At 42.9% G+C, this 27409-nt stretch overlaps 2 protein-coding genes across 2 annotated transcripts in view; one reads left to right on the plus strand and one right to left on the minus strand.

Moving 5' to 3' along the window:
- Positions 1-24047, minus strand: part of MKLN1 (muskelin 1) — a 379727-nt gene extending 355680 nt beyond the window's left edge. The window contains exons 1-2 of the mRNA XM_013963507.2: positions 23936-24047; positions 1757-1881 (exon numbers count right to left, since the gene is read on the minus strand). Of these exons, the coding sequence (XP_013818961.1) occupies positions 1757-1773 (17 nt within the window). The 5' untranslated portion in view covers positions 1774-1881; positions 23936-24047. The remainder of the gene's footprint in view (positions 1-1756; positions 1882-23935) is intronic.
- On the plus strand, positions 12543-25531 carry LOC108635893 (formin-like protein 5). Its single transcript, XM_018047492.1, has 3 exons — positions 12543-12562; positions 23910-24471; positions 25329-25531. Exons 1-3 carry the CDS (start codon positions 12543-12545, stop codon positions 25353-25355), a joined length of 609 nt encoding a protein of 202 aa, XP_017902981.1. The 3' UTR covers positions 25356-25531.

Here is a 27409-nt window from a genome sequence, read left to right on the forward strand (position 1 = left end):
GCCTGGGTATGCATCCGTCTCTTAAAAATTTTTTTAAAGACACTGTTCATTCAATCAATATATATTGAGTTTCTATTATGTAACCAGTTACTGTTCCAAGCGCTGAGTATATACTGGTGAACAAAACAAAATTCCTGCCCTTATAAAGCTTACATTCTAATTTGGGGATAAGCAATAAACAAATATAAAGATAAATAATAAATTTTAAAAAAATGAAAAATGAAAGCAAGTAAGGGGCTCGAGCAAAGAGATCAAACCAGCCAATCCTAAAGGAAATCAACCCTGAATATTCATTGGAAGGACTGATGCTGAAGCTGAAACTTCAATACTTTGACCACCTGATGCAAACAACTGATTCATCGGAAGAGACCCTGATGCTGGGAAAGATTGAAGGCAGAAGGGGATGACAGAAGATGAAATGATTGGATGGCATCGCTGACTCGATGGACATGAGTTCAAGTAAGCTCCGGGAGTTGGTGATAGACAGTGAAGCCTGGCGTGCTGTATTCCATGGGGTTGCAAAGAGTTGGATACGACTGAGCAACTGAACTGACTGATTGACTGATGCTGAAGCTCCAACACTTTGGCTACCTGATGCGAAGAGCTGACTCATTGGAAAAGACCCTGATGCTGGAAAAGATTGAGGGTAGGAGGAGAAGGGGAAAACAGAGGATGAGATAGTTTGATGGCATCACCAACTCAATGAACATGAGTTTGAGCAAACTCTGGGAGATAGTGAAGGACAGGGAAGCCGGGTGTGCTGCAGTCCACAGGGTTGCAAAAAGTCAGACATGACTTATAGACTGAAGAACATTAACAAGGGGCTCGAGAAGGTTGACAGTGGGTGTGCAGTGCACAGTTGTGCACATGCAGTGTGGCTGAAGCAGAGCTGTTTCTCAAGTTTGCTTACACTGCTCATGCCCTGCATTCTGAGTGTGCATCTGATCCAAAAGTTGTCCCAAAGTGGACAGCAAGTCTTTCTGGTTTCTCAAAATTCACTTTTTTTTCTACATGGAGTCATATTAGGAAAAACTCAATAGAATAATGATAAAGAAGGCTATGGTTTTTCCAGTGGTCACGTATGGATGTGAGAGTTGGACTGTGAAGAAAGCTGAGTGCCAAAGAGTTGATGCTTTTGAACTGTGGTGTTGGAGAAGACTCTTGAGAGTCCCTTGGACTGCAAGGAGATCCAACCAGTCCATTCTGAAGGAGGTCAACCCTGGGATTTCTTTGGAAGGAATGATGCTAAAGCTGAAACTCCAGTACTTTGGCCACCTCATGCGAAGAGTTGACTCATTGGAAAAGACTTTGATGCTGGGAGGGATTGGGGGCAGGAGGAGAAGGGGACGACAGAGGATGAGATGGCTGGATGGCATCACTGACTCGATGGACATGAGTCTGAGTGAACTCCGGGAGTTGGTGGTGGACAGGGAGGCCTGGCGTGCTGCGGTTCATGGGGTCACAGACAGTTGGACATGACTGAGTGACTGAGCTGAACTGAACTGAACTGAAACAAGAAAATCTGAAAGGATATAATATCTCAAGGCACTTTGCAACATTTCGTCATATGCATAGGATATTCAAACACTGTGAGACCAGCTAGACAAGCGGGGAAGTCAGTCATACCTCCTGATCAAGACTCCGGAGAGAGAGTTTAAAAATTACTGTCAGAGAGTTTAAAAATTATTGTTCTACAAGTATAGTATATGGTTGAAAATGAAGTAATAGAGGAAAAAAAAGAAAAGCTAGCACTTACCTTATTCCAATTCCCATTTTCTGAAGTATGGAGTGGGTTATGAATCCGAAAGTTTATGGAGAGTCGAGAGGATGGAATGCTTGGGGGACCCCAAAATACAGCTCAGAGAGTCTGGATTCTGAACTCTGGAAGAGAAGCCCATAAGGGAGAGATTTTAAATCTAAATCTATTAACTACTCTCTGCTCATGATTCTATTGTTGCTAAATTCTTCTAAATAGTTTTAAATAATCTTCAAATCTCTTTGACGTCAAAGAGACTTGATAAATCTTTGTTTTGTAAAGTCCTAATTGTATCCTCTGATTGGAAGTTTATTGTCTATACTCACAATGATATTTTAACCTTTGTTTTCATTCACTGAGCACTTAGTTGGTTCTATGACTCCAAAGGTAAATGAAGCAAATATGCTTCCTACTTACCGAAACCTTTCAGTAGAGAGCAAGACAGAAACAGGAATGGCAGCTCCCAAAAAACAGTGTGTTAAAAAGAGAAGAGTACCAAGAACTGTAGGAGGTACACCTAACCCAGACTTTGGGAGAATTGGAAGTTAGTGCTTCCATATGGAGACTTGCAAGGTATGAAGTAGTTAGTCCAATAAAGAGGTGAGGCAGATCTGTTCCAATGGAGGGCACATGGATGCATATTTGGAAGGTGACAGAAATGACCAAGACTCTGAATACTGAAAATAGTTCAGGATAGGTGAGACACAGCGGTCAGAGATGAAACTGGAGAAGTTAACAGAAACAATTTATACAGAGCCTTACAAGCCATGTCATACAGGATGTATAATCTACTCAAGTTTGTGATGGCTTGAACGCTGGCATTTTGAAGGGGAGAAGTTTAAACTGGTGCTCAGTTTTTTGACTTGAACAGCTGGGTTCCTGGAGAAGGAAATGGCAGCCCCCACTCCAGTATTCTACCCTGGGTAATCCTATGGACAGAGGAGCCTGGCAGGCTATAATTCAGGGGGTCACAAAGAGCTGGACACAACTTAGCGACTGAGCACATTGGGTGGACAGTAATATCACTCACTAAGACATTTCCTAAAGAGACGAGTCCAGCTGTGGTCATGTTTGGTTTGGGATGCCTGGGGAACACTCACAGGTTATGAGGGGGCAGTTTCATCTGGAAGTCTGACAGTACAGGTTTAGGAAGCATCAGCACACGATAGGCAACAATAGACTCCAAGGGGATGAAAGAGTTATGTGGGGAGAGTGTCATGGAAGAGAAAAGGGCCCAGGAGAGAAGCCAGAGTAATATCAAAACTTAAAACATGGGCAGAGAAAGGATTTCCTCTCCCTTCCCCCCAAAAAAGGAGATCAAAAGAAGGTAAGGCAGAGCGAGGGAAACTAGAGAGAGGTTTCAGGAGGGAAACTAGAGAGAGGTTTCAGGAGGGAAACTAGTGGAGCGAGGTATCACAGAGGACAAGGCAAAAGCACATTTCAACTGTGGTCAACAACAGTAAACGCTGTCAAGAGATCAAGTGAGAAAAGCCCAAGAAGCGTCTATGGAGGGACCTCCAAGAAGGTATCTGTCCAGTTGGGTGAGAGTCGGGTCAATGGAGGCAAAAGGCAGCTCACAGTGAATTGAGGAATTGGTAGAACCAGTGAATGTAGACGACTGTTTCAAAAAATTTGCCTTCAAAGTAGGAGATATAATCCCTAGATTTTCTTCCCAAAAGTAGGGACATGAGGCCACCATGAAGACTCACCTACCACCTTTGCATTAGCTCAATTACCTCTGGGCCATGCTCTTGGTAGGCATGGTCTGTGTGCTGAAGGTGAACCAAGACACAATGGATGAGCACTGTAAGTGGTCTGGATGAGAGAGGAGGAGCAGGGTGCAGGGCGCAGGGAACAGGAACCAGGAGCTAGAAGTAAGCTGGAGTTACTATGCACACAGAGGCCAGGAATAGTCATGCTGGACAGGCAGCCCACCACCACCAGCTCTGTTATCCTGAATCCTTCACCGTCGGTGTTTCCATTCTCACCCTTTCATGACATGAAGTAAAGTTTCTGACATTCACAACAATTCCTCAGATCTAATCTCCTCAACCCCTCTTAGTAACTTGTATTCCAAGGAGAAGATAGGAAAGTTCTGGCCCTGTGGGGGGGGGGGGTGCTAAAAGGGAGCATAAAGGCAACGACAGTAACCAACCTGAAAAGTACGCAGTGATAGTGACCTGAGCCTAAAAACCAGCAGTTGAATTAGGCCCTAAATCAGTAGCAAAACTGGCTGCATGGCTTGATTAAATGAAACATTATTTCCCAACTGCAATCATTCCAGGATATCTAGGTTCTCTAAAATGCACACTGTGACTGAACTGGAAGGCTTAGCTGTCTTCAGATTGTGATTACAGCACAGAGAGGAGATAAAGAATGGCGGTAAGCATCACAAATAAAGACAGTATTTTTGTCTTGTGTGGAGTCTAGCTAAGCTGCACAAACCAAGTTTCTGGCTGAAGATTTTTTTTTCATTTTACTCAACTCAATAATCATTTACCCACTGGATATTGCTTAAGGGGCAGAGTTTTCATCTAATTCTCATTTAAGGAGACTGAAAAGGAAAAACTAAATAATAATACCTCATTTGTGTATAGTGCTTCTCTTTCAAAGAAGACATCATAACCCATTTTATACGATCTAATTTACATTAACAATCCTTTTATAATGTAAATACTAGTAAGGGCTATTATCATTCTACAAAGGATGCACGGAAGAAACCGAGGCATGCAGTAATGAAATGACGAGTTCAACAATGTAACTTCCATTTTAGAGATGTAATAGTGAGCTTGTTCTTCTTTTTGGTTTTACAAGGAAGCCATGCTTTAGAAAAACATGTTTAGTAAGCTGTTACCTTACCCTTAAATTTTAAGATGAAAAATACCTTGCTTAAAAGAAATCACAAGGGCCAAAATGTTCATTTTGCTCCACAGATCAAAACTCTCTCCGAAACGTAGATGGAAACCAATCAATTCCTATCACCCAGCTCTGATTTTAATCAGCACAGTTCTCACCATCTTGCGCCACACATATTATGAGTCGTTTGTGAGCATCACTCTCCTCTTTACGTACATTATGCTGCAGTAATCTTGCCATCTCAGCTGGACTTGGAAATGGCCATTCTATGCACTAATTCTGCATATATGTAAAGTCACTGATCCTTTCACGTTAGTATGAGCTTCCGTTTGGGTGGGGGTAACATTTTTCTGATCTTTTCAGGTATTCATTCACTCACTTATTTATTCAAACTCTCAAGCACTCACACATCCATTCAACAAGCATTGATTGTGTGCCCCAAATGTGAAAACATTACCCTAGATGTAAAAGAAAGAGGAAGAAGACAAAAATCACTTCAGGAAACTCACAGCCCAGTGAGGGAGTCAGAAGACCAAACAGCTGCAGTTCAGTGTGGTAGGTGTGGAGATGGAGTGGCACATGAAGATAGTCTGGGGACCACAGAGAAGGGCTTGATCTCCGGCGAGGAAGGCCTCTTAGATCTGAGTATGCCAGGAAAAGGGGGATTTGGGTATTCCAGGTAGAGGATTCAGCATGAGCAAAGGCATTTATAAGAGCACCCTGTGCATTTGGGGGTAACACCAGGATCTGCAATACTCTATGACTGGTTCTCTTTCATTATCCAGGCCCTGGATATCAACATGTGTGAAGAGAAAAGTGAAACCGTTAGTCACTCAGTCGTGTCCTACATTTTGTGACCGCATGGACTGTAGCCTGCCAGACTCCTCTCTGTGGAATTCTCCAGGCAAGAATACTGGAGCAGGTAGCCTTCCCTTCTCCAGGGGGATCTTCCTGATCCAGGGATTGAACCCAGATCTCCTGAATTGCAGGTGGATTCTTTACTATCTGAGCCACCAGGGAAGCCCCAGGATGTCAACATAAATAATTTTATGCAGGGAAATATATGGTCCCTGTTCAGTCATGTAAGTAAAAATACATTTTACATGGGATCTGCACCAAAGTACTTTTTGAAACACTGTTTGAAAAATGTCACACAGGTATCAGGTCAAAATCAAAGCTTGGGTCTGGTCTACCCAAAGTTTGTATTCTCCATATTTCATCTCCAGGGGGAGGCAGGTAAGAACAGCTTACCTATTCACCAAATATAGGTAGGTGAATACTTAGTCCACCTCCATTATGATGTCCGTATAAAAAATTTATATAGAAATACTTTCAAATACAGCATTTTCAAATGCACAACATTGGGTGGGTCAGATTTTTCCTGTTTACCTCTTAACCATTCAGCCATCAAAAACCAGCCTTATAGATTCTTATCAACAGCCCTACACACTAGCAAGAGGAGTTTGGAAACAGTCTGAAAATTCTGCACCCAAGTCCCTGCAGGGACAGCTCTTTCCTGAAGCTTCTGAGAAGTCCTGCATGAAGGTCTTTATGCACCTTTATGAACCAGGTCAGTAATCGATAAAATGCAACCACTACAGAGAGCTCACACTGAAACTTCCATAGACAAATCTGCTGCCTGTGTAGTCCTGCTTTGAATTCCCTGTTAATTACTAAAAGCTTCCAACCACCAAATTGCATCCTTGTTTCTATTTGGAAACTTTTCAGAGACTCTAACAGTTCAAAATAACTAATCTATGTTGGTTCCTGACCAATTATAGAATCCTCTCTCAGACAAAATTTTCAATTTGGCTACACCATGCAGCATCTGAGATCTTATAATAGTTTCCTGACCAGGGATTGAACTTCCACCCGCTGCATGGAAAGCAAGGAGTCTTAACCACTGGATCACCAGCAAAGTCCCTCTAAGACATCATTTCTTCATTCATCTACTTCTTGACCCACTCAAAGAGCATCAACTTCCTCATTTCTCATTCTCTTCAAGCCAATACAGTCAGTTTTTGTCTCCCATACTCCCATCACTTCAAGGCAAATAGATGTGGAAACAGTGGCTGACTTTATTTTGGGGGGCTCCAAAATCACTGCAGATGGTGACTGCAGCCATGAAATTAAAAGACGCTTACTCCTTGGAAGGAAAGTTATGACCAACCTAGATAGCATATTTCAAAGCAGAGACATTATTTTGTCAACAAAGGTCTGTCTAGTCAAGGCTATGGTTTTCCCAGTGGTCATGTATGGATGTGAGAGTTGGACTATAAAGAAAGTTGAGTGCCAAAGAATTGATGCTTTTGAACTGTGGTGTTGGAGAAGACTCTTGAGAGTCCCTTGGACTGCAAGGAGATCCAACCAGTCCATTCTAAAGGAGATCAGCCCTGGGTGTTCATTGGAAGGACTGATGTTGAAGCTGAAACTCCAGTACTTTGGCCACCTGATGCAAAGAGCTGACTCATTGGAAAAGACCCTGATGCTGGGAAAGATTGAGGGCAGGAGGAGAAGGGGATGACAGAGGAGGAGAAGGGGACGACAGAGGAGGAGATGGTTGAATGGCATCACTGACTCAATGGACATGGGTTTGGGTAGACTCTGGCAGTCGGTGATGGATAGGGAGGCCTGGTGTGCTGCGGTTCATAGGGTCGCAAAGAGTTGGACACGACTGAGCGACTGAACTGAACTTCTACTACAAACACACCTGCGAAGGTTGCAGTGACCTCTGTGTTGTCAGATCCACTGGTCAGTTTTCCATCCTAATCTTGCTGCCCTCTCAGCAGCCATAACACTTGGCCCTGGTGATCCATCTCTTTTCACTGCAACGTTTTCTTTGCTTTGCTTCCATCACGCCACATGTGCTTTCCTTCTACCTCGTTGTTTGTTCCTTTTCAGTCTCTTGCTGGGTGTTTCCTGATTTCTGGATGCTGGGAGCTCCCCTGGGCTTGGTCCTCTACAATTGCCCATCTAGCTCATTGCTTTAAATACCATATCTCTTGTCCTATTGTCTGTCTTGGAAGCTGCAGAGGGTTTTTTCCCCTAGAGACACTGAAGTTTGGGTTGGGCACTGAAGGAGGCAATAAGTTGGCTGAGGAAAGTAGATCCAAGGGAAAAGAGTGGGGAAAAGCACAAAAGTGTGTAAAGGCAAACTGCATTCAGAGAAGACAGGGAAGTCTGATGTGGGTTGAAAATAACTGGTTAGGGAGGTTGTAGTGATATCGAGAAGAACCTTGATTTACAATTAAGGGACTTTATGCTGGACTTCACACTGAAGACAATAAGCATGAAAGGTATCACAGGTTCCTAAATAGGGAAGAGATGTGATCATTCATATTTAAAAAAAAAATAAATTAAACTGTGGTAGCAGGATGACAGGTGAACTAGAGTAAAGGGATACTGGAGCCAGGAAAGCCAATTAGAAGGTCACTGTAATAGTCTAAGGAAGGGATTATGGTCTGAGTCACCATAGCAGCAGGGGCATGGAGAGTAGTGGCAAATCCGAGGGAGATTTAGAAGTAGCATTGAGGACATAGTCATTGATTAGAGAGCCACTTGGGAGTAGGGGAGAGAGGCCAAAGTTGAAGTGTAATGACATTAACGAAGCTAAATAGGAGGAGAGCAAAAGTGGGGGGAAGGGAGGATGAGGATATTGAGTTTGCAGTGACTACAGGATATCCCATGGCAAATGAAAGACACGCCTGTGGGTCAGGAGCAAAGTTTGGACTGACTATATAGGTTCAGGGCCCGTGGGTAGCTAAATGCTGAGAATGGATGGGATATCCTGAGGAGGCCATAGAGAAGAGTGCCAAGACTCTGTGGGGAAAAAAGCATGCAGGGAGCAGTCAGAGGAAGAAGAGCCGGAGGAGGAGACTGGAAAGGTCCAGAGAGAGAGCATGAGACTGGGACAGAGTGAAGTCTGCAAGTAAAGAGAGAAGAGACCCTCAAAGAAGAAAGGATAAGCAATTCTCTCTGGGATAGGGTGAATGACAAAGTCTGGGGACTAGATCTGATGAGTACAGTTTCTAGAGCATTGGAAGTCACCCTGAAATGGATACAGGGAAGACTCTTCTTGGAAGTTTGGCTGTGAAGGCAGCAGGAAATGGCTAGGAAGAAAATGGAGTTGGGCAAGGTGTAGACATTTTTTTATTTTAATGAAATGGAAGTCTTTAGTACAACAGATGGCTAGCTAGTTTCTGCTTTACCCCACAAGACAACGTCACTGCATTTTTTTAACCAGCAATTGATCACTCAGTTCAGTTCAGCATGTATTTGTTAAGGACCTTCTATGTCCAAAGCACTGGGCTTGGCATTCCAGTGCCTGAAAATACGTGCAAAACACGAGGTGGATTTAGCATATTCAAAACTCACAAAGAAGAAAATCCGTCCATTATTGAGATATTAGTACTATCAATAGTTTCCTATGTCCGTCCAGTTTTTTTTTTTTTTTGAGCATATATATTGAAAACTAAATTACCTACATTTTCTGATATCATGGCATCTTCCACAATCTGCTTCCTACTGGATTCATAGTTTTCATCAAAGGAATGTATTATGATTTATAGAATAGTTCTTTTTGAACTTTTAGGTCATCTCTAAGTGTTCAATATTATAAAGAAGGTACGCTTTACTAAGTACTCTTATATTAAATGTTGTGAGTATTTCTGATTATTTTCTTAGGATAAAGTCTTAAAACTGAAATTACTCTTTTAAATGGTTTGCACATATTAAGATTTTAAGTACATAATGCCAAACTGCTCTCTAGAATGCTTGAATCAATTTGAAAGTGAAAGTGGCTCAGTCATGTCCAACTCTTTGCAATCCCATGGACTGTAGCCTGCAGGCTACTCTATACATGGAATTTTCCAGGTCAGAATACTGAAGTGAGTAGCCGCTCCCTTCTCTAGGGTATCTTCCTGACCCAGAGATCAAACCCAGGTCTCCTGCATTGCAGGCAGATTCTTTACTGTCTGAGCCACCAGGGAAGCTCATGAACCAATTTAAAGCCCCATATTTTATGAGGGTGTTTATTTCCCTGAATCTTTATCTATGGAGGTTATTATTTTAAAGTTCTTGACAATTTGTTAGGTACAAAGATATCTGGTTTTATTTGGTGGCTCAGACAGTAAAAAGAACCTGCCTGCAATGTGCGAGACCCAGGTTTGATTCTTGGGTCAGGAAGAGCCCCTGGAGAAGGGAATGGCTACTCACTCCGGCATTTGTGCCTGGAGAAATCCATGAACAGAGTAGCCTGGTAGGGTGCAGTCCATGGGGTCACAAAGAGTCGGCCATGACTAAGTGACTAACACTTTCACTTTTCTTTCACTTTTTCTTTACTGTTAACTCTGGACCTTTTTCATTTAGTTGACCAGTTGAATTCCCTTTCTTCTCTTTTGCTTTTTCATATTCGTTACCCACATGGCTTGTTCATGTTTTTTACCTTTCTCGTGTTCTTTACACTTCTTTTAAAATGTATTTTTCTTATAAATTTGTAAGAGTACTTTATATATAAAGGACACTAGTGCTGCTGCTGCTAAGTCGCTTCAGTCGTGTCCGACTCTGTGCAACCCCAGAGACAGCAGCCCACCAGGCTCCCCCGTCCCTGGGATTCTCCAGGCAAGAACACTGGAGGGGGTTGCCATTTCCTTCTCCAATGCAGGAAAGTGAAAAGTGAAAGTGAAGTCGCTCAGTCGTGTCGGACTCTTAGCGACCCCATGGACTGCAGCTTACCAGGCTCCTCCGTCCATGGGACCTTCCAGGAAAGAGTACCAGAGTGGGTTGCCATTGCCTTCTCCGATAAAGCACACTACCCTTTGTCATATATATATTTGGTTGCAAAAATTCTAGAATCTCTCATTTATCTTTTAACTTTGTTTGTAGTACTGTTTCATCTACATAAGCTAAAGAGTTTCAAGTAATCAAATCTATAAATGTTTTCTTTTTACAAATCATAAACCTTTATTCTTTCACTCAGGTTTTTACCACTCTAAGGTCAAGAAATGCTTACACCACTTTCATTTTTCAACATATATCATTTCTCTTGTATGGGTCATTTTTAATATTTAACTATTTATTGAAAATTCATTCCATTCCTTACTAATCATGTTTGTTCTATCTTTTGAGGATGCTTTGGTTTCAGGAAAGAGAAGTCTAACTCAAATAGGCTTAAACAAAATATTGAATCTATTGGCTCTCATAAGTAGAAAAGTTCAGACTTCAGGGACAGATGAAGATCCCCTGGAGAAGGCAACGGCTACCCACTCCAGTATTCTGGCCTGGAAAATTCCATGGACAGAGGAGGCTGGCAGGCTATAGTGCATGGGTTGTACGTGACTGAGCGACTTTCACTTTCACTTCCTTCCGCCCAAACCTGACCACAATAAATACATCTATTGAAGACATTTTCTGATTTTAAAGGTATTAAAAATGTGTAGGGAAACCCTTATATACTAGCGTCCAGTGAACTAGACTATAGCTGGATGATTCTGGCTTTTCAGTTCAGTTCAGTCGCTCAGTCGTGTCCGACTCTTTGCAACCCCATGAATCGCAGCATGCCAGGCCTCCCTGTCCATCACCAATTCTCGGAGTTCACTCAGACTCACGTGCATCGAGTCAGTGATGCCATCCAGCCATCTCATCCTCTGTCGTCCCCTTCTCCTCCTGCCCCCAATCCCTCCCAGCATCAGAGTCTTTTCCAATGAGTCAACTCTTCGCATGAGGTGGCCAAAGTACTGGAGTTTCAGCTTTAACATCATTCCTTCCAAAGAAATCCCAGGGCTGATCTCCTTCAGAATGGACTGGTTGGATCTCCTTGCAGTCCAAGGGACTCTCAAGAGTCTTCTCCAACACCACAGTTCAAAAGCATCAATTCTTCGGCACTCAGCTTTCTTCACAGTCCAACTCTCACATCCATACATGACCACAGGAAAAACCATAGCCTTGACTAGACGGACGTTAGTCGGCAAAGTAATGTCTCTGCTTTTTAATGTGCTATCTAGGTTGGTCATAACTTTTCTTAACATCAAACAGTCTGCCTCAGTCAGTAGCACTACTCCTTCTTCATTATTATCTTACTATAGAAAAGAAAGAAAGTGAAGTCACTCAGTCGTGTCCGACTCTTTGCGACCCCATGGACTGTAGCCTACCAGGCTCCTCCGTCGATGGGGTTTTCCAAGCAAGAATACTGGAGTGGGTTGCTATTATCTTACTATATCTATAAACAAAAAACAAACAGAAAACCATTGTCACCAGTACTTTTCTCAGAGCCTACCTGTCTCTGGATGTTAAGCCCTCTAGCGTTGTTTTCACAGGTCTGAGTCCTTTAGAGTGAGGTTTCCCCTTACTCCTATCTATTTTCTGAGAGTGTCCTTTAAAAACAAGAGCTAATCAGATGCTTCTTGAGCAGCAACATTGATCTTTTTTATTTAGATGCTCTCTTTTCTGTATTAAAATCACTGGCTTTATAAGAGTTCAAATTTCAAGTCATTTTACTATTCTTGAGCTTTCTTTCCTAGTTTCTGGCCAGATAGAGCCTTATGTCCATATTTTCTCTTAACTTGCTCAAGTCTTCTTTATATCCGGTTAGCAAGCAAAGAATTGCCTTCTCCGGCTACTACAAATTCAAGGATACCGTGGTCACTTACTTTAAGCTGTCTGTCACTTCCACTTCACCAACACATTCTTCTTAGCTGGTTAGAATTAAGCATAGAATAGTACCTCTTCAATAAGCGATTAGTTTAAATTTAAGTCATGCCAACTTTATTTGATGTCTACTTTTCAGCAGAATGAGCTTGTCAGTAGGTGTTGAAGTTCTCCATTACTCCTATATTGTGGCCCTGTCCTATTAATTCTGTCATTTGTATTGGGAAAGCATTATTGATGTTGCCATAACAGGATCACAAGGCATGTTAGAACTAGCTGACAAAACATGGCCAGTGGAGAGAGAGTGTGAGCCCAGGAGGGAGTGAAGAGCTCTTTCTAGGGTGTGGGCTGTGAACACAGAAGCTGGCTTGGATTAGGGCAGCTGAGCTATGCAAGACCTGATGTCTCTCACCAAGGTGAAGTTCAAGAAGCTACTAATTCTATGAAGTCCAGCATGAAGGCACACGTGTACCACAGTTTAAGGAGACCATGGCAGGACTGTGGAGAACAGAATACAACCCTCTGGAATGAGGACTGGTCAGTGATAAGCTAAACAAGACATCAGAACCAAGGTCAAGAAGACCAGGGTGCAGGAGGATGTCCCAGATCTAAAGTGAATCTGGATGCGAGGCAAAACGACCAGAGACAGAAGGTGTGGAGGTCAAGGCGGAAGCACAGAATTGAATAAACATGGAGTGGGAGGTGTATCAGGAGGGACCTACAGATGTCAAAGGCTCACAGCTGACCTGACTAGAAAGAAGCAAGATGCTGGGGCTGATACTGATGACATCAGTTCAGTTCAGTTCAGTTCAGTCGCTCAGTCGTGTCCGACTCTTTACGACCCCATGAACTGCAGCACGCCAGACCTCCCTGTCCATCACCAACTCCCAGAGTTCACTCAAACTCACGTCCATCGAGTTGGTGATGCCATCTAGCCATCTCATCCTCTGTCATCCCCTTATCCTCCTGCCCCCAATCCCTCCCAGCATCAGAGTTTTCCAATGAGTCAACTCTTCGCATAACGTGAACAAAGTACTGGAGTTTTAGCTTCAGCATCAGTCCTTCCAAAGAACACCCAGGGCTGATCTCATTCAGAATGGACTGGTTGGATCTCCTTGCAGTCCAAGGGACTCTCAAGAGTCTTCTCCAACACCACACTTCAAAAGCATCAATTCTTCAGTGCTCAGCTTTCTTCACAGTCCAACTCTCACATCCATACATGACTACTGGAAAAACCATAGCCTTGACTAGATGGACCTTTGTTGGCAAAGTAATGTCTCTGCTTTTGAATATGCCATCTAGGTTGGTCGTAACTTTCCTTCCAAGGAGTAAGCGTCTTTTAATTTCATGGCTGCAATCACCATCTGCAGTGATTTTGGAACCCCAAAAAATAAAGTCTGACACTGTTTCCACTGTTTCTCCATCTATTTCCCATGAAGTGATGGGACCAGATGCCATGATCTTCGTTTTCTGAATGTTGAGTTTTAAGCCAACTTTTTCACTCTCCTCTTTCACTTTCATCAAGAGGCTTTTTAGTTTCTCTTCACTTTCTGCCATAAAGGTGGTGTCATCTGCATATCTGAGCTTATTGATATTTCTCCCGGCAATCTTAATTCCAGCTTGTGCTTCTTCCAGCCCGTGATTCTTCCAGCCCAGTGTTTCTCATGATATACTCTGCATAGAAGTTAAATAAGCAGGGTGACAATATACAGCCTTGAGGTACTCCTTTTCCTATTTGGAACCAGTCTGTTGTTCCATGTCCAGTTCTAACTGTTGCTTCCTGACCTGCATTACAGGTTTCTCAAGAGGCAGGTCAGGTGGTCTGGTATTCCCATCTTTTTCACAATTTTCCAGTTTATTGTGATCCACAGAGTCAAAGGCTTTGGCATAGTCAATAAAGCAGAAATAGATGTTTTTCTGATGTACTTTCTCTCTAATAAGAACAGAGAACTAGAACTATAGGCAGGGCTCCTCAGATAATCCAGCATCTTGTTCCATCTGGAAGGCAAAGGCAAGACAACTAGCCAGCTGCCTTATTGTAAGCTCCTGTGACAACGTCATTTCTGCTTTTATTTTGATGGCTCTACCAGCCATCCATGTTCAGGTCTGTGAGTTTTCATTTGTATCCCTAAGTTCTTAACTCACATGGCTATTCTATTTTGCCTGTAATTGTGTGTTTCTTTTGAGGAAATTATGTACCTTCATATTGGTGCAATACAACAACTAATTCCCTGGTGGCTCAGCTGGTAAAGAATCCACCTGCAACGTGGGAGACCTGGGTTCGACCCCTGGATTGGGAAGATTCCTTGGAGAAGGGAACAGCTACCCACTCCAGTATTCTGGCCTGGAGAATTCCATGGAGTGTATAGTTCATGGGGTCACAAAAAGTTGGACACGACTGAGCAACTTTCACTTACTTATTACTTACCGTGTACAGGTACCATGCTAGCTGAATTATATACACTATGTCTTATTTAATTCCCACAGCACCTCCTTGGGAGGTGAGTATTATGATGTTCATTTTAAAAAGAGGAAAAAGAAGCTTATATGGTTTGTGTAATCATCCTGAGGTCACACATCTGGGACACAAAAGTGCTCAGATTTAAACTTAGTTTTTGCCTACCTATCTGAGGCTTAAATGACTATATTTATACTGTAATACATTGAAACAATTCCCACTGATACCTGTCAGCCACTAGAGTTTTAAATCTATCTTCCATCTCTTCTATCTCTAACTAACAGTACTGCAGTATATAAAAGTGATCATTAATAAGTATTTACTGAATGAATTAATGCAGCTTAAAAATGTGATTAGAATTACTATGTCCTCTCTTGGTTTGGGTGTTGATATAGACAAGTGATAAGAATTCTTCAGTTTGCTCTATAGAAACATTACATTGACATGCATTAATTCATTACATGGCTGAGAAGGGGCCAACTGTTAAATCAACACTGAACTGAGGAGACATACTAAGTCAGATGTAGGCAAATGTGTTTATATGTTCAAATAAATTTGAGAAGTTAAAATAAAGGGTATATATGAAACAGATTATTTTCTTCAGAGCTCTGAATCTGAAAATCTTTCTCACAACATGGTCTTCTTGTTTGTCTGAAATCAGAGGTTGCCAAACTAACATCCATGGGCCAAATCCAGCCCACCCCTGTTTTTCGCATGGCCTGTGAGCTAAAAATGGTTTTCACATTGTTAAGTAGCTGCAAAACATCAACAGAAGAATGATACTTCATGACATGCAAAAATTATATGAAATTCAAATCTCATTTTCCATAAATAAAGCTTAATGGGAAACACAGCCAAGGTCATTCATTTACTTATTGTCTGTGGCCTCTTCAGCATTACAAAGGCAGAGCTGAGTAGGTGGGACAGAGACTGTGTGGCCCACAAAGCCTAAACTATTATCCTTTACAGAAAAATGGACTAGTCTCTGGTCTCACCAAGTAATGCAGGATGTTATGACATTTTAAATATTGTTTAAGTGATGTCTATTATTGAAGAAGGCAATGGCAACCCAGTCCAGTACTCTTGCCTGGAAAATCCCAGGGGCGGAGGAGCCTGGTGGGCTGCACCTATTACTTCGGTTTCTAACTAGAGGACCCTGGACCCAAAAGTGATGACATCTCTTTTGCAGTGTAGAAGCTTTCCACATTCTCAGGACAAAGCCAAACCCTTTTCTCCTTCGGCATCCTCTACATTCTCTCCTGAAAGCAGTAGCACCTTTTGGCAGAAACAATAACAAACTGAGAAGCTGGTGGTTTCTCTAAGAGGTAGTATGTTTCTTCCTACCCAAAGTCATTTTTCTCTTTGATGGGAAACTGGGGCTGGGCATCCTTATGAGTGGTTACAGTGTATTACAGAAATGGATTCTCCAGACTCCATCAACCAATTCAAGGTGATATGATGGAGTCACATGGGTGAGGAAAAGCAAATTGCTCTTTTTGTCATCAGCCAGGACCTAAATAAAGACAAAAATGACTCAGAATGATGAGACACAGGTGAATATTATTTATCAAAATATTTTCAGGAGGCATTTAACATCCCAGCAACGTGGCATTGTGAGAGCTTAATTAACATGTTAGCTCGGGAGTAAAACCAAGGGATCTTTCTAAGATCAAGTTTGGTTTACAATACAGTTCAAGAGAATATGCTTTATTTATTTATTGAGACACAAAGACACATACTATTGTTGTTGTTTTTTGTATCTCTATTTCTCTTTCTCTTTCTGTATCTTTGTTTTTCTCTCCAATTTAACAAAAATATACTGATCATTGATTATACCTGAGAGGTACAGGGAAAGCTCTAAGGATACAAAAATAAATCAGATAATTGCAACTTTCAAGGAGCTTAGGGTTTATGAGGAAAACAAATTATAGTGATCTTCCTGGACTTTGGGGCAGCATTTAACATGAATTGATGTTAAATGCTTAATATATTCTTAATATATCCTCCTTAATATATTCCTCTTTTGGTGGCTTTAGTCCCATAGTCTCCTGGTTTTAGTTCTCTGATTTCTGATTCTCGGTCTCCATTATCAGGCCTTTTTTTTTTCTCTCTCTCTATTCAGTCTGTAAATGATCAGAGTTTAATTGTGGGTCTGCTTTTCTTTTGATCATATCTACCCTTCCTAGGCAATCTTCTCTCAAATTTATAAACCCAGTTCTAGCAACTCTCTTGAACTTCCAATCCATATAATGAAACTGCAGTAAACATCTCCACTTAGACAGATACTGCAGTTCTGCAACAGTCCCAAGATTTTCCATCTCAGTCATTGATGTCTCTGCTCATTCATCCCATCTTTGAAGAAATTTCAAGTCAGTCATGATACTACCTCCCTCTCCATAACTCACTAATTCCATCTAATTGTCAAGTTCTTTAAAATAACTCTTGACTCTGATCATTTCTCTTCCTGAGCACACTGTCACGGTAGATGAGGAAACCATACCTCACAATTTTTAACAGTTGCCCACCATTCAGCTGTGTAACTGTGCCATAATTTATTTAGCCATTTCTCTATCAATGGACATGTAGGTTGTTTTCATTCTTTATCTACCATAAATAATGCTTTAGTAAAGATACTAGAAGAGTCATTCTTCAATATTTGGCAGTATATCTATTGGATAAATATAGAAAAATGGAGCTGCTAGGCTAAAGGCTTTGTACATTTAGAAATTTGATAAATACTGCCAAGTTACCCTTCACAGGGGTTATATCAATTTTCATCCTATTGACAATGTAAAATAATGCCCACTCCCCAGCCTGGCAAACCAAGTATGCTAATAAAACTTTTTGATTTGTGTCAACTCAATAAGTAAAATAAAGGAGAATAGGGTGGCAGACAATGAGATGGTTAGATGGCATCACCGACTCAACGGACATGGATCTGAGCAAACTCTGGGAGATGGTGATGGATAGGGAAGCCTGGCATGCTGAAGTCCATGGAGTTGCAGAGTCAGACACAGCTTAGCAACTGAACAACAGCAGTATGTAAAAAACATCTCTTATTGCAGTTGTAATTTGCATATTACTTGTTATTAGAAAGGCTGAGCACTTTTGCATATTTTAAAGACCTATTTGTGTTTCCTTAACTGCTGTCATAGCTTTTACCCAGTCTCATGGGCGTTTTTGATGCTTTTCTTATTGATTTATAGCAGTGCTCTGATTTCTTCTTAAATTATCCAATTTCCATATTCTTTCAGAATCCTAGTAATTTTTAACACTCAGAATTTTATCAAATTTTCCCCAATAAGAAGTAATCCTCAATTAAAAAAAATTTATTTTTCAATTGGAGTATAATTGCTTTACAGTGTTGTGTTAGTTTCTGCTGTACAACAATGTGAACCAGCTATATGCACCCCCTCCCTCCTGAGCTTCCCTCCCCACATCACACCCACCCAGGTCATCACAGAGCACCAAGCTCAGCTCCCTGTGCCATACAGAAGCTTTCCACTCTCTATTTTATACATGGTAGTGTATACATGTCAATGCTACTTCAAATGTTAACTCCATTATAGGGGAGCCCATATGAAAAGCTCAGTGTAGAAATTATGAATTGATTTGCAGAAGTCCTGACTACCTGAAAATAGCTCAAGACTGCTTATACCTATATCTATGCTATGTCATTTAATTTTCCTAACAGCCCTATGAGGCATGTGTTATTATTAACTCCAAAATAAAGCTCAGAGAATATGAATGTCCAGGGTGACACAGCTAATAACCCTTCCACACCTGGAACCTTTAAAGTCTAGTAATCACCATCACTGGCCATTCTTGAACCACATCAGGCTTTGGTCCTTGATGCCTCTAGCTTCTGATAATTAATTGCTCTTCTCTTTTGCCTTCTATAAACATGCGGTGAACATTTTTAAGTACCTACCATCTGCCAGGAATCCTCATGGGGTTTACATTTTAGAAGGGTTCTCATTTATAAGAATAGAAACACACAATAATAAAGCTTTACTAAGATGGGTGGGAAGGGGCAAGGAAGGGTACTTTCAGCCAGGTGGTCAGGGTGGACTTGCTTGAGGAGGTGACATTTAAACAAAGATTAGAATAATCAAATCCAGGAAAAGGAAATATCTAGGTGAAGTCCTTTAAATACAAGAGCAAATCTATTGCATTCGAGGAATAGAAAAAAAGACTACTGCAGTTGGAGTCAGGGGAGAGTGGTGGGAGAAGAGATCAAAGAGAGGCGGTCTGGGATGCCACAGAAGGCTTTCTGCCCGGCAACGGAGTCTGGGCTTTATTTCAAGTGTAATCAGAAGACAAGGAAGGATTCTAAGACAGAAGTGATACGATCTATGTTTTATGATTTATGTCACTCTAGCTGCGTTGTGGAGAGAGGAGGCAAAAGTGGAAATAGGAAAACCAATTAGAAGCTATCACAGGAGCCCAGAAGATGATGTCTGTATTAGGGTGGTGGCAGTGGAGACAGAAAGAGACAGATTTGGGAAATGTTTTTGAGGGTTAAAGTGGACCTAAATTCTTTATGGAGGAGCCATGAGAATGCAGGAAAAGAAGAACCGTGAATATCTACATGCTTTTTGGCTTGAGCAAATGGTGGATGGAGACCTAGACAGCATATTAAAAAGCAGAGACATTACTTTGTCAACAAAGGTCCGTCTAGTCAGGCTATGGTTTTTCCAGTGGTCATGTATGGATGTGAAAGTTGGACTATAAAGAAAGCTGAGCACCGAAAAATTGATGCTTTTGAACTGTGGTGTTGGAGAAGACTCTTGAGAGTCCCTTGGACTGCAAGGAGATCCAACCAGTCCATTCTAAAGGAGATCAGTCCTGGGTGTTCATTGGAAGCACTGATGTTGAAGCTGAAACTCCGTACTTTGGCCACCTGATGTGAAGAGCTTACTCATTTGAAAAGACCTTGATGCTGGGAAAGATTGAGGGCAGGAGGAGAAGGGGACAACAGAGGATGAGATGGTTGGATGGCATCACCGACTTGATGGACATGGGTTTGGGTGGACTCCGAGAGTTGGTGATGGACAGGGAGGCCCGGTGTGCTGCATGGGGTCGCAAGGAGTCAGACACGACTGAGTGACTGAACTGAATAAACTAATGTCATTCAATTTGAAGAAGCCGAAAAGTATCCAGAATTTCATATTACTATATTATTTCCTTCTTTTCCTATGCATCCTTAACCTCACAGGTCATGATTTTCTCTTCTGATATTTTAATTTTCCTTCCCTATTTAGTTTTTAGTCCTTCTTATTACAAAGAACTTTATCTACCTCCTCTACTCATATCAACTCCTCAGTCCACTGCAGTCTGGTTACTATCTCCTTTTCCTAATAAACTCCTTCTTTCTGAACATAACACTGACCTTGTTGTTAAAACCAAGGAATTTCTGTCTATTTTTCTTCACCTGTCTCTAGCATTTCAAACTATTGCCAATTTCTCTTGACTTTTCCGAAACTACTTGTTCCTGGTCCTTCTACCTCTTCGGATGTTCTTTTTTGTGTCTTTTTTTCCTCATTTTTTCAATGTTTGCATTCCCATAAGGTTTCAGAAGAGGTCTTTCTCTCTTCTTAGTCTATACCTTTTATCTTGAAGATGTCATCTACTTCCATGGACTGATACTCATTCTGATGATTCCAGCACATCTCTCTCTCTCTTGAGCTCTCAACTCCCCTGTGTATTTATGTAATAGAAAGCTTCATTTTGATATCCTATGGATACTTCAAAGACCATGTTTCAGATTAAACTAAATTCCCTCCTCAATCTATATCTCTTCATCTTGGCAAATGGTACCACCATCTTTCCATTTATCTGAGCTGTATATCTTCTCCTGTTCCTGAATCCTGCAGACATAATCAATAAGAAAATTCAGTTTATTCTATACCCTCAATTTCTCTTGAATCCTTCTCCTCTCTCCATCTCTATTCTTGTTGCTTTAGTTTAGGTGTCCATCATTTTTATCCCCATAATGCTGAAATAGCCTCTGAGCTCATCTCCCTGCTTATTGTGTTGCTCACACTAATAAATTCTCCAAACTGGAGTGAACTTTATAAAATGGACATTTGATTGCCTCACTATGCTCCTTAAAACTCATCAGTAGTTCTCCACTGGCTTTAGGGTTAGTTGAAACTTATTAGGAGGATATATAAGACTTTTCATAATACAAGACCTTGCTGATCTTTCTGGGTTCTGCTATGCATTCATACAAGACAGAATCTATTACTTGCTAGGCTCTGCCCTTCACCTTCAACTCTATGGGCACACCTTCTTAGCCTCAGGACTTTACACATAATACTTTCTTTGCTTGGTCTACATTTCTCTTTGACTTGCCCACTTGTCTGGATTATTCTACTTATGCTTCAGATCTCCTCTCTAAATTCATTTTCTATGGTTAGGGACCGTGACTATGCAAGGTGAAGGTTAAGTGTATACCTTTCCAGTGAGCTCCCATGTTGCTAACATCCTAGTATTGTGTGATCAATTTTGTACTTATCTGTCTCCTCATTAAACTACAAGATCCTTCAGAGGAGACTGTGTTATTCATCTGTGTATTCCCAGTGCCTAGCACAGTACCTGACACATAGCAGGCACTCAATAATGAATAGAGAGAGTGGAAGAGTTGGGTTTCAAAGTCAGATCTTCTCTGTCTGGCACAAATCTCACATTTCTTCATGCTACTTCTTAACACCTTGAGCCTGAAAATTTTAAAAATCTAGGTATATTTTTGCCTGTAACTCCATGAGAGTTCAGTTAATCATGCAATTCTTTAATAGCCTTTATTCATCATTCCACCATTTTGTTCATCAAAGTACTTTGGGTTAAATAAATCTAAATTGAATGAAGGCGCTTTTGATACATTTTTACATCCTTTCTACCTTTCATCCTGTTTCTTCTACAACACCTGAAAGTAAGCAGAGTTAAGTACTTTGGGAGTGAGGTAAGTTTTATTTGTCTGGCAACTGACACTATAAAGTGATGTGTCAACAACATACTCTTTCCTATTATAATTTCCTCCAAGGTTTCTATGGATAGGTTTTAAAATTTCAGTGCCAAAATTTAACATTGCAAAATTCAGCTAAAATTGAAATTTTTATGCAGTGAGTTCAGTACAACACAGAGTTTTGTAAATGGAAAGAATCTCAAAGATTCTGTAGCCCAGTATTTGTTTAGCTTCCATGAGGAAATAGACAGGAGAAGACTTGTACTAGCTCACCCAAGGTCATCCAGCCTATTAAAATTTCCTAAATTGCAGTTGGCTGGTCTCTCCTCAATGCCATAGATACCCTATTATCTTTCATCCAAACAAATGATCTACATCAGAACCTATCTAACTGCATAGTGTTTATCTTTATGATATTGCCTTTTTTGATATCCTTGTTATAAAGAGGAAGGAACTGAAAACGAAGCAAGGCTGTCTTATTCAGGGACATAGGAGAACTGGCAAAAGAGACAATTAGTAGAGAGAGATGGGCTTCTATTTGTACTGTAGCCTTGTAATCACACTCTGTTCTCTGAGTGCCCCAATGCTAACCCAAGCTTATTTGTACTTCTGGGGCCTGGATTCTATTCAGTTCTATGCCTTATTTAGTCTAAATGATTTCCCCAGCTTCAGCGTGTATTTTTTTTTTTGAGTTTTATTTTAGAAATATCACACTTAAATCTGCCCTCAAATTGAGTTTGTTTTAGTTCTAATGCTGAGGAATGAAGATTCTGGGTAAAAGAAATAAAGATGACGGGTTTTTCTAGGCTTTACATTTCAAGAATGGTTTTCTCAAACGGCAACTGGCAGTATACCTTATTCCTCAAATTATGACATTTTCTATGGGAATTAGAATTTAATTGGGATAATTGGTTTTCACGGCAAGCACAGATTTCTTTTCAAGAGTATCAGTTTGATAATATTTTACCAGCTAAAGCTACGAGACCAAATATAAACCAGTTCTGAGAAACAGGAAGTGAACCTGACTGGTCTAGTCTGCGTGTCCCTGGTAGTGACGCACATACAGAAATCAAATTAGGAAAACAAGATATGTGGGTGTGAGGGAGTCGATAATAATTCAGGATGCTACAACACAAGCGAGAACTCCTTTAACCAAATGCCATTCATTTTAATAACACCCTGAGAAGTTTGATTTCCACATAACATAGGAGTGATTAGAAAGCAGGACGAGCTTGAGTTCCCTAGCAACAGCATGTGCTTCTGAGATAGTCATTAGCCTTTCAGTTAATCCCGCCAACCCCTTACTGCTAATGTATGACTGACATTAAAAAAAAAAAAAAATGATGTTGCAGAAAGTGCTTTGATTTCCAGGAGCAAAATGGACAAGAATAATATATATACATATATATATATAAAATATATATGTGTGTTTATGTTAAGTTGTCCTGAGAACTGCACTCAGGTAAAAGAAGTTTTCCTACATGCCCAGCCTATCCCCATGTCCCCATGTTCATTGCTTGTAGTTCTACGTTTCTGAATCCCCTCCCAGTAAAGGGCAGCAGAGGTGAAAATTCTTCAGGCTTTAGACAGTCCCCTCATCGAATGTAAATCATAGTCTGAAACTGGGGTGGGCAGTTTGTGTAGCAGGACTGAGGCTGACAGAGGGTAAGGTGGGAGAGAAACCATAAGGCATAGTTTTCTTTCTCCTTTAAACAGAATAAATTACCCTGGTTGGAGCTGCTTGGGAAAGGAGGGTGGGGAAGGGAAAGAAGCTATTTTTCCTATTGATTGTTTAATTGCACCAGAGGCTGTTTGTCCAAGGCCACTGGCCAAGAGCATTATGTCTGTGGCTAAAGTGAGGTTGGGCAGCTTTCCATACCCTTTCCTAGTTTCAAACAAGACAACCCATAAAGCTCAGTCAGGCTATAGGAATAGGGTGTATGTCGACTTCTGCTATCAGCTGTACCCTAAAGCGCCAGGGCTGATGGGATGATGGTTTTCTAACTGAAACATTGCCTCTAGCTGGGTCCTTGGTTCAGGATGCACTACTCCTCTGTGTAGCCTGGGTCACCTACGGGGCGTTATTCGAACGGTAACTATTGCCACTGGTCATCCTTATTGTGGCCTGGGTCCCTTTCAGCTGGGCACTGGGCTCCTTCAGTTTGGCCAGGGTGATTCCTAGTTCTCCCCGCCTCCCCACCTAACCCCCTGCACGCTCCCTTCCCAAGGCGACCACCTGCGCCGCCCCACTTACCATCTGCCCCGCGGGGAGGGCCCCCCGGGGTGGCGGAGCCCTCCCTGCTCCCGGGCGGCTCTGGGGGAACTCGGTGTTTGCCTTCAGCCCTTCGCTACCGGAGAGATCAGGTTCCTCCCCTCCTCCCCCTCCAGCTCCGGCCGCCGCCGCCGCCGCCGCCTCCTTCTTGCATGACACAGCAGAACCGCAGCTGCCGCAGCAAGTCCCAACCATCCGCCCAGGAAGCGCCGCAACCGGGACTCGGGAGGGGCGGAGGGGGAACCAGGCAGGGGCCACCGCCGAGGGGGATGCTTGCCCCCGCTTTGCACCACACACTCTTTTCCCAGCCCAGGGGCATGGGAACAAAATCAGGCTCAAGCCGACCAGGCCAAGCCCGTGAGGAAAGCTGGGGGTTCGGCGTCAGAAGGGATGGGACCAAAGAGAAGGGTGTGAAGGAGACCCCAGTTGAGGCAGGTCATTGCAGGGGAAGAAGGGGAAGAAGAGGCCGAGAAGTCGAGGGCCAAACTGTGAAGGAGAATAAAGGAGGTCAAAGAAAGGTAAGGAGGTAGAGTTGCAGAGAAGGGAGACCGAGCTGGGAAGGGGAGGGGACCTGCTTTGGAAGGACTGGGAGGGAGAATTTGGGGAGGCCTGAGCTAAGTATCTAGGCAGCAGAGGGTGAATTGGGAGGCAAAAGCAGGAAAGGGGAAAGGGATGGGAGAATTAGGCGTTAGATAGTAAGGTAAATATTGAGGGACATATTAAGCAATCAGAAGGGATGTAGTGGAGATCATGCATCATGGCTGATAATCAGAGGGAAACTGATGAGGTGGAAAGAGATACAGGCAAGGCAAAGAAAACATGATCTTCCGCCCCACTCTTCAGTTTCCTATGAAGTTTTTCATAATGCTGCCAATCCAACAGGGAGTTTTCCTTATAAATTGAAAAGCATGAACTAAAGCATCAAAAGAGCCGTTTAGCTTGGATTTGCAGGATAAAATCCTATGATCCAAACAATCTTTAAGGCAGAGATTTAGGATTGGGGATTGTGATTCAATAAAACGGAAGGCTCTAAAAACTGATGTTATGGATTCACACGTAACTGGATTTAAGTCTTTCAAAGTGTCTGTTAAATGCTTCAGTTAAATGCTAGAAATGATGACAAAGTTATTGGTTCAAAATATCATATAAAGGCACAGACTTCTCTGTATACAAACATATATATAAATCTATAGGTAATTTCTAGCGTCTAGCACGTCCACTATGATTAAGGGGGAAAATGTGTTTTTTTCTGATTATTTGATTTCCCACCAAACACACTACGCATTTTACAGCAGATCAGCTGCTTCTATTTGAAAGAATGCGGTCAGAAAAGTAATGCAAAAGCTGCCACTTTGGTTTTGTCTGTACCTTCCAGGTCATATCGTCGTACCTCACTTCCTGACACAAACAAGTTTTTACTGTTGTCAGCAACAAAGTCCTAATATAGCTGCGGAAGAGAAAAACTGCATTGCATTTGGCTCCTGCAAGCATCATCAACACAGTTACCGGAGGAATGTTGATTCCAGAAAAGCTTTAAAGCTGGTATGATGGTAATTATGTATCAAATGCCTGATTCTATTTCTGTTATTATTGTTTTGTCATTTCTGAGCCACCCACGAACTGGCTGAACTCGCAGAGGGACAAGTCCGGTTCTTCTTTTTGCCTTGGTAAAATTTAATCAGACCTGATAGAAAACTCATTGCTCTGGGGGAAAATAAAGTAGGAGCCACGAAATGTCATTTTAACAGAGCGTGGGTTTTGGAACTGTAGGAAAGGATTTAAGGACGCTCCTTCTGTTCGGTTTCCTATGTAATGAGCAAAGGCTACACGCACGCACAGACGCCACAGCTCCCGGATGCTGTGGCTCGTTATCTGGGCTTCTGCTGCGCCAGGAGCCCCTCCGGGATGCTGCGAGGGGCTCTCGGTGGGTGGTGGTGGTGGTGGTACGAACGGCTGCGGCCGCCGCCGCCAGTTCTGCCGCTGCTGTTGTTGCTACTGCAGTCACGTGGGAGGCCCTTTAAGTTTCCATAGAGAGGCCTCTCCGGTGTCACATGATGGACATGATATAATGAAACAACATTGTGGAGAGGAAAGCATTAGGGGAGCCCACGGCTACAAAAACAAGTGAGTGAGAAGAGGTGGGAGGAAGAGAAACTACGCCACCTCCCCTGCAGCCGAGCCGCACGCAGCAGCTCCCCGCGGGAAGTGGGCGACGCCGGCGGGGGGGAAGGGAGACCCGGTCCCCAGCCCCGGCCGGGGGACCCCCGCCGCCCACAGCCAAGAGAACAACTTTTATCCGGCAGCCTCGGCCAGCACTGCACCTGTCTCCGAAGCCTCCATCGCTCTTCCTGATGATTAAAGGGGAATTCTAGAAGACTGTGCTCTACAAATATACATGCGCATCGTTTTCCCCCTTGCGTCTCGCTCCGCAGGAAGGAAAGAGAAAGGGATTAAAGCGGCAGCGTGTGTTCAGCCCCAAGGTAAGTTCTGGAGGGTGGGGAAAGCCGGCCCAGCAGGACTTCGGGATGGGAATTTTGTTCTCCGTTTGGACCTCTCGAGATGAAAAGAGGCATCCCCTCACTGCTGCGAGGCGGCGGGCTCGATGGTCCAGCAGAAACATTTTCACTGTGGACTCCGGTTATTTCCTCTTTCGCACGCCCCGCGGTCCCACCCTGGGACTCCCCGGGGGCCCCTCGCCTCCCCCTGGAAGGGCCCGCAGGTCCCGGCCGGGATGTTGGCGAGCCGGGCGAGGAAAGGTAGGGGTGGTGGCGTTAGCCGGGAATGCCGAGGCGATTTCGCCATGTTTGTGTTGCTAAGAGCACTTTTTTCCCCTTTGAGGTGGCTTGATGCCACATGGCTCCTCCGGAGCTGCTGCCGGGTTGAGAGTGTGTGTGTGTGTGTGTTTTTTTTTCAATGTCCGCATTCCAGCTAATGTTGCGCAGATAAAATTCAAACTTGAGGTAAACAGAAGAGGAGGAGGAGGAGGAGGAGGAGGGGAGGGAGGGGGGGAAGACTGTTTCCATTTCGAGATTCCACCTCTTCACTCCGTGGAGAGTCACATCCCGGAACCTCGAGAGTACTTGGTCCTGTCTTCCCCCAACCCCACCTTTGCTGACCACCAGAAATAAGGCGACGGGGGTGGGGGTGCTCACAGAGGACGCGGCGTCTGCGTTCTAAAGGGGAAAAACAGCACCCCCCAGCACCCAGGCCGTTGGCTGCCTTCCTCGTTCCGCCGGGAGGGACGGAGGATGCCGTGCTGCGCTCTCGAGTTGGGGGACCGGAGGATCGCGCTCTTGGGCGGGGCTGAGGGGGTGCCTGATCTCCCTCTCACTCCCTCTTACTTTAGGGAACCGGACGGCACCGCTCCCACCCTACCCCGGGCGCAGGTTCCAGAAGGCGAGCTGGGTGGGTCTCCAGGTTCCGAGAGGGTGGGTGGCGTAGCAGGTGTGTGGTGGG

Source organism: Capra hircus, chromosome 4 (genome assembly GCF_001704415.2).
Source record: "Capra hircus breed San Clemente chromosome 4, ASM170441v1, whole genome shotgun sequence".
In the NCBI taxonomy this organism is placed as follows: Eukaryota; Metazoa; Chordata; class Mammalia; order Artiodactyla; family Bovidae; genus Capra; species Capra hircus.